Source organism: Populus nigra, chromosome 4 (genome assembly GCF_951802175.1).
Source record: "Populus nigra chromosome 4, ddPopNigr1.1, whole genome shotgun sequence".
NCBI classification, from domain to species: Eukaryota; Viridiplantae; Streptophyta; class Magnoliopsida; order Malpighiales; family Salicaceae; genus Populus; species Populus nigra.
Window position 1 is genome coordinate 2,455,450 of NC_084855.1, and position 10,445 is coordinate 2,465,894.

Genomic DNA, 10,445 nt, shown 5'->3' on the forward strand with positions numbered 1-10,445 from the left:
TCAAGCTATTAACCGAATCTTTTTATATGGTCAGATTAGCAAGAAACAATCTTTAAAAAAAAAACAAAAAACTGAAAAGGACATAAAGCTTTAAATTTAGACACTGTCTGACCACTCTCCTTTATCCACTGAGTGCGCCATTTTATTCCAAAACCAGCTGCTTCGAATGCACTGAAAATTTCTTTTATGGTGTAATTGGATATATGCTACAGCTGATCTAGATTAGTTATATCCTATATTAGCTTTGTTGACAAAAGGGTGTCTAGCTAGCTATTCTGAAGGATCTTGTGAATAAAAAGCAAGCTTCAAAAGCATATGCATCCTATACTTTTTAGATCTTCATGACAACACTCGACAATTACACCAGAACTTGAACGCCAGGTGTTCTTCTACTGTAATCGGGGAAGTGATGGCGTTTGGAATCTCAACAAGAGTCCAATTCATATATGATTTTTCTTTTTATTTCCGATAACAGGATTTTCAATCCCTTCCACTACCGATATTAAATAATTAATATCCAGCATGGTCAATCGCTAGCAGTACGTACTCACTATATATGCAAATTAACTGCTTGATATTCATGAAAGTCGCATAATTTTGTTTAGGTTGGTGCTTCTTTTTCCTGAGATTGACACTATTAGAAAATAATATAATCCTTACGATCAAAATGATTCTAATATTGAAATCTCAGTTAAAAAAAGTATATTAAAAATCTAGCTTTAGTTAATTAATAACTTATATAGATCTTAAATAACAATTTTATTAATTTTGCATGCAATCGTATATACAATATGTCTCAAAGTCTACGAGAATAGGATCTGTAATCTTGAGAGGTATAACTCAAATAGTCAGACTCTGAGTTTTTTCTCTAGAAATTATCAATTTGAGTGCTATAAATCTTAGGGCCTCTAGAGATTTACTTGATCGTTAATTTTATGATCTAGAAGGATTAATTGAGCTACGCGTAAGCTGGTCCGAATACCCACGACTATCATAAAGAAAAGAAGAAGAAGAAGAAGAAGAAGACAAGATCTATTACCAATTTTGCAAGCACAATCAGCCGATTTCGAGCATTAATTAAGATTGTCGTGTCTGTATTTTGATTACATGGATATAAAAAAACCTAAAGCATCAAAGATTATTATCGTGCATGGTGATTAATTATGAGGCTTGATCTTTTTTATTTTTGTTTTTTACTATACATTGATTTGATAACGGCGGTGAGTCATCAACGATCTCATCACCACACACCCGGTTTTCCAAAAGTTTGAGATAAGCTCTTTTTTTCCGAAAAGGGTTCATGGAATCAAAGTGCAACAAAGATAAAAAGAAGAAGAGGAAAGGAGATGGAAAGTCATAGAAATTAAATCGTCACGTAAAGTGGAGTACTATTTTCAAAGATCCACTTTTACATGCCGCATCTCAGGAAGCAGTCACCGGCATTTTCTTCTTTCGTTTCTGTTTATTAATTTTATATCAACTGAAAGTTTAACTCCCCGATCATGGCTTCTTTTCCGAACGATATTTTTCTTGTTATTTAATCATAATTAATTGTTAATGGTTTTCATTGAATATATTATGAAATAAACATAAAGTGCCATCTGGGGCACTTGCTTTTCAATGATTCTTTTCGTGTTGTAATTAATTAGTTTCCATTGACATTTTAATTTGTTCAAGAAATTATAAAGCATATATACATATACTACTCTCCCTCGATCGATCACTATTTATCTCTCTGCGCAGATAGAGAGCAAGAGAGGAAGATTAAACAAAAGAAGGGAGGTTATATATTCCTCTCTGGTGCTACAGTTGTTGACTCAAATATTGTCAATAACATAGTAAAAAAAAAAAACAGAACATAATAATTATGAGAAGAAAACTGTTCCTTTTGATGATGTCTAAAAATCGTTCTTGTCAGCTATGTCTATAAACTATATGATAACAAATCTTAGGATAATCATTGAGATAATAAATGCATTAGTTAATACACTTATATATATATATATATATATATGTATTTATTTAGAGGTAATATGAATTTATACAGGGAGCTATTGTGTCGGCCATAGAGGAATTAATGATTTCGATCTTTGACAACATCCCCAATCAAGAACAAGCTTCCAAGGAGGATTAGACAATGCCACGTTGGCTTGAAGTGGCACTTAGTTGGCAGGATTTCATAGGGCAGAGGGCATGGTTTCGTGGGACCACGCTGTAATTGACAAGTCATCACAGTGCATGTGATTGCTAGGAATGGCAATGTGTGTGACACCCAAATATGTCCCATATAGAAAGAGCCCATAACTTATGCAAGAGAGTTAAGTACAAGGACACCATGAAAGGAGGCTGAGAGATGGAATTATTGGTCTCTAAGGAGGAATATCAAGCCGTCACTCTTTGTATAAACATCATCCACACACCTAACAAAAAACAATTCCCACCTTGGCAAGAACCCTAACCCTAACCCTACTACTCACCAATCATTTGTATCTTTGCCTTTGCTTTGGATATATTGTCATGATTTTTATTTTTAGAATGATCTCTACGTACGTCACCATTCCTATGACGTGTACCTTAAAACGCAGTCTAAACGCGTTCAACTCCCGTTGATTTAGGGTTTATGATTCAACAAAATAATCAATAGTGTTGCTAGTGATAAGTTTCCATGTGGTAATTATACATAATACCCTTATCATTGTACTTGCTTGGTCCCTTAATTACACATAGAACTTGCCTTTTTCATTTTATGTTCCCATTAATTAGTTTCTAATCTTAACTAAAAAAATCAACATCACCGGTTTCATCCCATCAAGTCCATGATCAGTGCGTGGATATACACGGTGTTAATTTATTAATTGTTCTTGTTTTGATCGGTGATCGATCAATCAGCTAATAAAATCAGTTAATCTCTTCACATTCTCATGATCATTTGACTTAAACATATCCAGTTCCCTGAGCAAATTGCATGTTAATTTTAATTAATCTTGCGTTAATCAATCCTGTGCTTTAATTTCCCGACAGGACCGACCTCAAGTACTAGCCTAATTAATCACTTCATTTCGTTTCTCTTTGAGCTTCCATATATGTTTCCATACGGTAATGTATATGCTTGTAATAATCTCATATATATATATATATATATATATATATATATATATATATATATATATATATCATGGACGTAGTGGTGAAGATGACCCTCCATCATCTAATTAAGGACACCTTGGCATGTTTTAATTTCTTAGCATGTCGTACAAGCATTCCTCCTTCGATTTGAAAGGATATTCTTTACTTCGTGTGTCTTGACATGTTCATGTGTTGTTTGGTCTTTTAAACAGTTGAGATCAAAATTACTTGTTTTTGTATCCATTAATTTTATTTTAAAAGAATAAAAATTCAAGAGATTTGTTTTATATCAATATCATTTTTGTTTTTCTGATTAAATATATTTTCATTTCTTATTAATTATATGTCCCTTTTTATCTTGGAACATTAATTAATCGAACAAAAGTTGATATGTGTGTAGTGAAAAACGAGGTCTCTCTATTATTTCAATCAATGGCGCCATGCTAAGCCCTCGTGACCCCAGTCTAGTCATGATCTACAACATGCCATCCCTTTAATTATTATCATTAAATAGTACATGCTGTGACAAATATCATTTTGTCCTCATTTCCATTATCACCTAGAAAACAAAATTCATACCAAATTAATTAGATAAGTTCACCATATATAATATGTGTATATATGTGCATCGATATATGGGCCTGATATCCTTCATCATTAGTGGGCCCCGTATTTCATGGATCGCTTGCATCAATCCAAAAAAAATACTCTTCTGTGATAAAAATAAAAAATAAAAATAAAAATTAATTTCTCAGAATTTCCAGCTATTTAATTTGATTGTTTTCCCGAGCTGTCCATGTTTACATATAGGTCTAGGATCAATCAAATGGTTCACGTGCTTGGGACATTTTGTTTTTGGGCATTTTATCTAACCAATGGACCCACTGATCATAGAATGATCCTACCGATTATTAATTATTTAATAAAACACTCTCAGCATCGTTTAGTCAATCATGACCTTTGATTTAATCAATTAATTGACAACTTGATTTCAATCAATCATAATACAGCTTAATTATAACCCCCAAATAGCTAAAACAGTACCGCAGGCATGATAAAATATGGCTAATCTATTCTATATATGCACAATTGTAGTTAAAAAAAAATTATTCTAAAAAGTATTTGTCAACTAATTTTCGAATAACTTGAGTATATTATATGCATTGATCTAGTTGTGCAATAATAATAAAAGGAATATCATTATTATCAATTTTATTTTATTTTTTCATTTTTCAATTCTCAATTAGATGCAATTATTATCATTTAACAATTTAGAAAGCTTAATTAGGGTTTAAAAAGATTCAGCTAATAATTTATTAAATAACCATTTCAATTTAATAAAAACTTAAAATTTTAGGTGAAGTCTGAAATATAATTTATATAATTTTTTAATATAATTAACTATCTCAACTTAATAAAAACTTAAAATTTTAGGTAAAATTTGAGATATAATTTTTATAATATTTTCATATAATTAATCTCTCTGTTTTGAATTCAACATTTTAAACAAAGTAGTGATGATGGCTGAGAGGAATCAATTACATGATATTTATAGAAATATCCAAATACACACGTTGTGTGTACATAAATATATGAGGATTCATGTAACCCATCTTCGTAAGTAATTGGAAAATGGTCAGCAAGAAAAAAGAAAGAAAGCACATAATCCAGAAAAAAAAGGAGAGAGAATATACACATTGGATGGATATATATATATATATATATATATATATATATATATATATATATATATATATGTTAATAATGAGCGCTTGATCATCATATTATTTTTATTTTTCAGTAATTATATATTGGCTAATTAAGCCAGCATGTATAGGACGAACACGTGAAATTAAGTTCATATGTTCATATCAGTACCCTTTGTTTTTTGTTGCCTGTAAAGAGGGTATTATATATGAAGATAGATAGATAATATTCATATATATAATGTTGATGAATTAATGTAAATAAGAAATATTTATATTATAATTAAAAAAGGGGTGTTTTGGAAGGTTTCTCCAATAAAAAGCCATGGATTTTGTCAATATATGTGGCATCCAATTGATCTAATTTCAGAGGAATTAATCTCCCAAAAAAAGATTTCTTGTAGCTTTGGTTTTGCTTGAAACTTCCCACTTTAACTAACTAGCTGCACAAGCATGGCCTGCTACTAGCTAGAATATTATAAGAAATTCTAACTGGCAAAGGCACTTGTCATCCTAACCATGTATATATATAAACACACAACACCAACCTTTCTCCCGCATATCTAAATCTTGCTTCCTGTTTTAAACTTGGCATATTATACTTTAGATTTTCCTTTCGAAAGACAATCATCATGGGACTAAGAGACATTGGAGCAACTCTGCCTCCCGGGTTTAGGTTTTATCCTAATGATGAAGAGCTTGTCTGCCATTACCTCTACAAAAAGATCACAAATGAAGAAGTCTTGAAGGGAACTCTGGTAGAAATTGACTTGCATACTTGCGAGCCATGGCAACTTCCTGGTAGGTCTCCTCCCTTTATAACTACTAATTGATTTCCACTTCTTAGTTTCTTCTTCTCAAGCTTCCCAGCTGCTTCTAATCTCGATCCTCGAGCTTTCATCACAACTTGTAGAAGATATATTAGTTCTTGCATGACTCATGAATATCATCAACCATATATCAATGCATTGTTTGATTAGTTAATGATGAAATTCAAGAAAATGGATAGTCCATGCTCGCTGTTCTTTGTGCTTTAGCTCTGCTGAAGACATACATATTATGAAAAAACGATTTGATATTTCGGCTCTGTACAGGCCAGACAAATTAGACAGACAGACATGTTAGGATTAATACCTGTTTAAGAGCGCGCGCGCGCGCACATGAATAGCGAGAGAGATCCACAGAGAGAGAGGCTGAGAGAGGGGGCAAGGCTCTTAGCTATAAACTCTGAATGATAATTAATGACAAACTTCTTAATTAATGTAAACTCACCATTGATGAGTGCGAAGTTGAATAGTATCTGGCCAGGTAATCGATCCTCTTGTATGGTAATTTGTGGTTTTAACCATTTTTATTGTTTTACTTTGTTTTGGTAATTAAGTTGGAAGCTACGACAAGGATATAGAGGTCATATAAATATAATGGCTACAACAAGTCCTAGCTAGCAAGTTAATTTCAAGTTAAATTCCTTCAGTCTTGTCAATGTCTTCTCAGAACCAGCAGACAAAATATTTATGCATAGTAAACTGCAGGTAGCTTCTCACAAGTTGGGATTCATTAATGTCGTACAATAATTTTGTCTTCCATTTTCCATTTTTTACTAGAAATATTTCTTAAGTACTTGTATACATGCATGTGTGTGTGTGTGTGTGATCATTAAGCATTTGGATTAAGCCTATAATTCTTAATAAATAAGAAGATTTAAGAGAGACTGGCTTTCATGTGGCTACTTTATAAACTTATCAGGTCATGTTAAAGCCATTTTTTCCTGGATGCTTAACCACCACAAGAAAAATGATATATCTCCTTTTCGTAAGTAGAATTCTTGGCTTCCTATACATATATAATTTCCTAGAAGTACTGTAGGCAAGCACTTAGTACATGGACGTGGCCGTGCAATTAGTTAGCATGTCCTATTCATTTGTTTTTACACTATATGGGAGCAATTTGTTGGTGATCATGTGAAACTATGATGTCCTGAATCATGTCCCCTCGTATCTGCTAAAAATCACTTCCTACATATCCTGGCATGTGTTACTGGTTGACACTACATGTATATTGGTTCATGATGTACTTGTCTTAAGCTACGCAAGGGATGAAATTAATTATATTCTTCTTTTAATTCATCCCATCCCGTAATTTCTGTGTGTTTTTTTGGTGTTGTTCTTCCCTCTTACAAGGGATTGCCTAATAATTAATGAAGGGGCGGTTCTGTGTATAAGGATAAGATTTTCTAGATATTATCAGGAATCCATGCATGTTATAGTCCAAAAACTTAAATGATTTTGGCTTTTACTACCTTAAGGTGCAAGGGATCGATCGCTTGTTGTTCATCTGTGAGGCTTCAGGAGTCAAACAATAAGCCAATGCGTGCTTTCCAACTATTTTATTCTACTGTAATTAGTGATCGCCATTTTCAAAAGCAACAACGTAAAACAGAATCAATAATAAAGTTGTTCCCTTCCCACTTTTATTTCCTATAGGCATGATGACTTCACCACTATCGTCCAAGAAAACATTGGGAAGTTTCTTTTTCACAAATCTGATTCTGCATGTTCCCGGAAATTAATCCTTCCTAATTGAACTTGACAATAAGTTACTTACCAAAAAAAAAAGAACTTGACAATAAGTTTAGGCTTCTCTTCTTTTGTTTTTTTCCCCTGACCATGCATGGCCTCCTAACCTTTGCCTCGTTAAATTTACTGTATATTCTGTCTCTAAAGAGTTCTCAATTATACATATATAATTTATATGGCCCACTTTTAGTTATCACTATTTCATCTTAATTATACTAATAAAAAGAAAAGTTAATTAGGACCATATACGACGTAAGTAAATACTACAAGATAAAAAAAAAAAGGTTTCCTTTATATTTATACAGAAAAAGGTTAATACGTGTAACTTTCAGCCATATTTCTGTCTAGCATGCAAGGGGTAAGAAAACCCCAACCGTACGTGTATATATATACAAGTCGAGAAGACAAAAATCCATGTTCATGAAAGCAATATTGTTGTATGATCTATAGCTTCTGCTTGCTAATTAATATTTGAACTTACCATGTGTGTCTATGTGGAATCTAGAGGTGGCGAAGCTCAACGCAACGGAGTGGTATTTCTTCAGCTTTCGTGACCGGAAATATGCCACCGGATTCCGAACCAATCGGGCTACAACATCTGGATACTGGAAAGCTACAGGGAAGGATCGTACTGTTCTGGACCCCACAACCCGTGAGGTTGTGGGGATGAGAAAGACCTTGGTGTTCTACAAGAACAGGGCTCCCAATGGGATCAAAACTGGTTGGATCATGCACGAGTTTCGTCTCGAGACCCCACATATGCCCCCCAAGGTACCGTGTGTTTTCTGCTTGACAATTTGACAGCTTATAATTAAGCTTGACAAATATTGGACATAGCTAAATAACATGTTTTATTAATAAATTAAAAAAAGGAAAAATTGTTTTCTCGGAGTTCAATCAGTGAATAAAGCCAGACATGCAAGTTGTCTTGCTGCTTTATAGTACTATACTGTCATGATGAGAGAATCCGAGGAAAAACCAGAGTTTTTTTATCTGAAGGAACCTGGGAGGAAAGTGTCTGGTAGCAATTAGGAAACTGTCCATTTCCTATACATCATTTTCTGTACCTAAAATCAGTACATTGGTGATATAAATTCCTTACTGTTCGCTAATTAAAGTTCAACGTTTTGGTGATCACAGGAGGACTGGGTCCTATGCAGGGTGTTTCACAAAAGCAAAGCAGAAGACAGCACAAGATTCATGTTCGAGTCCACAACTGATAGTGGGAGCACTGTGAATTTAACAGCATCACCTTTCACAGCTGATCACCAAACTCTGGCTCGTGGGTACCAGCAAATGATATCATTATCATCAACCCCGCCCCATCAAGACCAAACCTCTTTGCTAAACCTTCTGCAGCTATCACAGGACAGGAATTCTAAGTACCCCATGGATACTGACATCAGCTCCAAGGCGGTTGATGAGTATGGCTTCTTATGGGATGACATGAACTTGGAAGAAAATAGCTTGGGAGATGGGGTAGTGGCTTCAAATTTGGAAGATATGAGATTTGAGATTGATCATAACAGTATGGACGTCTTCCTATGAAAATACTACCATTTGTTGATTTGTGATGTACGTATTTGTAGTGTTTGGATTATTTGAGGAGCAACTCGATGTTTTTATTGGATCAAATGATAGCTAGCTAGGAAGAATTAAGATTGTGCTAGTATAATATTAGGGTTTATTTATTTGTTGTGTACAGTGTATATTTGGCATCTTGAACAAATTTTAATATATGTTAATCATTTAGAATTTATACTCTTATTTTATGCTCGAATATATTATCAAATCGACTTGGACCTCAATCTCTATCATTATGATTGTATCTCCCTCCCATCTGGGTATATATACAAGTTACGTATAAATAACCTCGAAATTAAATGCATACAATCTGAGTGTATAAGTTATGTACGTAGTCTTTATGTTATATTCTTTTTTTTTAATATCAATTTTGTAATTATATTTTTCTAATATTACATGATGAAATCTATTACAATATGTGATGATTCAAAAAATAATATGGATAATATATTTAAAAAGTCAAAATATTTTTTAAAAAAATATTAAAATGGAAATAAATTAGCTTCTTCAATTGATTTTCTGCCTCACGAGCATCACTTTTCCTTCACATTCGATAAATTTTTTATTAAGTAATACTTTAAAACATATATGGAAAGTATTGTAATTTTTATGTTTTTTTTTTGTTTTTTTTGTTTTACATGTTTTTTTTTTCAAAATTATCTTTTTTTTTTGTGTTGTTTTGCAAAATTATCTTTGTTGATTTTTTTAAATATTTTTTTCTTTAAAACATTATGGATTGCTACAATGTTTCCCTACATAGTTTTTTTTCTTTTTATGAATTTTTTCTTTTTTTCTCAAAATGGTCTCTGTCAATTTTATTTTTTTCATATTGAGCTGGTTAAGAATTTTGCTTCGTGGTTTTTTAAAAAAAACACTATGAATTGCTACAATATTTCCCCACATGATTTTTATTTTACTACAGTGTTTACCCACAAGTTTTTTTTAAAATTATCTTTGTTGAATTGTTTTTTAATATTGAACTGGTTGAGAATTTAGCTTTAACTTTCCCCACATGTTTTTTTTCTCTTTTTTTCTTTTTGCTTTTTTTTCCAAAATTGTCTTCTTCTTTTTTTATTATTTTTTTTTCATTTTTTGTGTTTTTTTTTCAGAATTTTTTTATCGATTTTATTTTTTTAATATTGAGTTAGTTGAGAATTTAACTTTGTAGTTTTTTTCTTTAAAACACCGTAGATTGCTATAGTGTTTTCCCATATAGTTTTTTTATGACTTTTTAAATTTTTTTCCAGAATTGTCTTTGTCGATTTTAATTTTTTTCATATTAAGCTGGTTGAGAATTTAACTTTGTAGTTTAAAAAAAAACACTGTGGATTGCTACAGTGTTCCCCACATGATTTTTTTTGTTATGATTTTTTAAAAAATTATTTTTATCAATTTTATTTTTTTAATATTAAGCTAGTTCATAATTATAGTTGTAGATTTTCTCATGAAACAC

The 10,445-nt window shown here is 32.1% G+C and overlaps 1 protein-coding gene across 1 annotated transcript; it reads left to right on the forward strand.

Moving 5' to 3' along the window:
* The first annotated feature begins 5,234 nt into the window (after positions 1-5,234).
* Positions 5,235-9,163, forward strand: LOC133691808 (protein CUP-SHAPED COTYLEDON 2-like). The gene is made up of 3 exons (XM_062112402.1): positions 5,235-5,633; positions 7,914-8,179; positions 8,549-9,163. The coding sequence occupies exons 1-3, from the start codon at positions 5,465-5,467 to the stop codon at positions 8,954-8,956; spliced, it is 843 nt and encodes a 280-aa protein (XP_061968386.1). The 5' UTR covers positions 5,235-5,464; the 3' UTR covers positions 8,957-9,163.
* The last annotated feature ends 1,282 nt before the right edge of the window (positions 9,164-10,445 follow it).

What these genes read in the sequence shown, in the direction of transcription:
- LOC133691808 (XM_062112402.1), top strand. Translation starts at nt 5,465, where the DNA reads ATGGGACTAAGAGACATTGGAGCAACTCTGCCTCCCGGGTTTAGGTTT. An exon ending in CGAGCCATGGCAACTTCCTG is followed by an intron (nt 5,634 to 7,913) that starts GTAGGTCTCCTC and finishes TGTGGAATCTAG; the next exon opens with AGGTGGCGAAGCTCAACGCA. An exon ending in CCCCACATATGCCCCCCAAG is followed by an intron (nt 8,180 to 8,548) that starts GTACCGTGTGTT and finishes TGGTGATCACAG; the next exon opens with GAGGACTGGGTCCTATGCAG.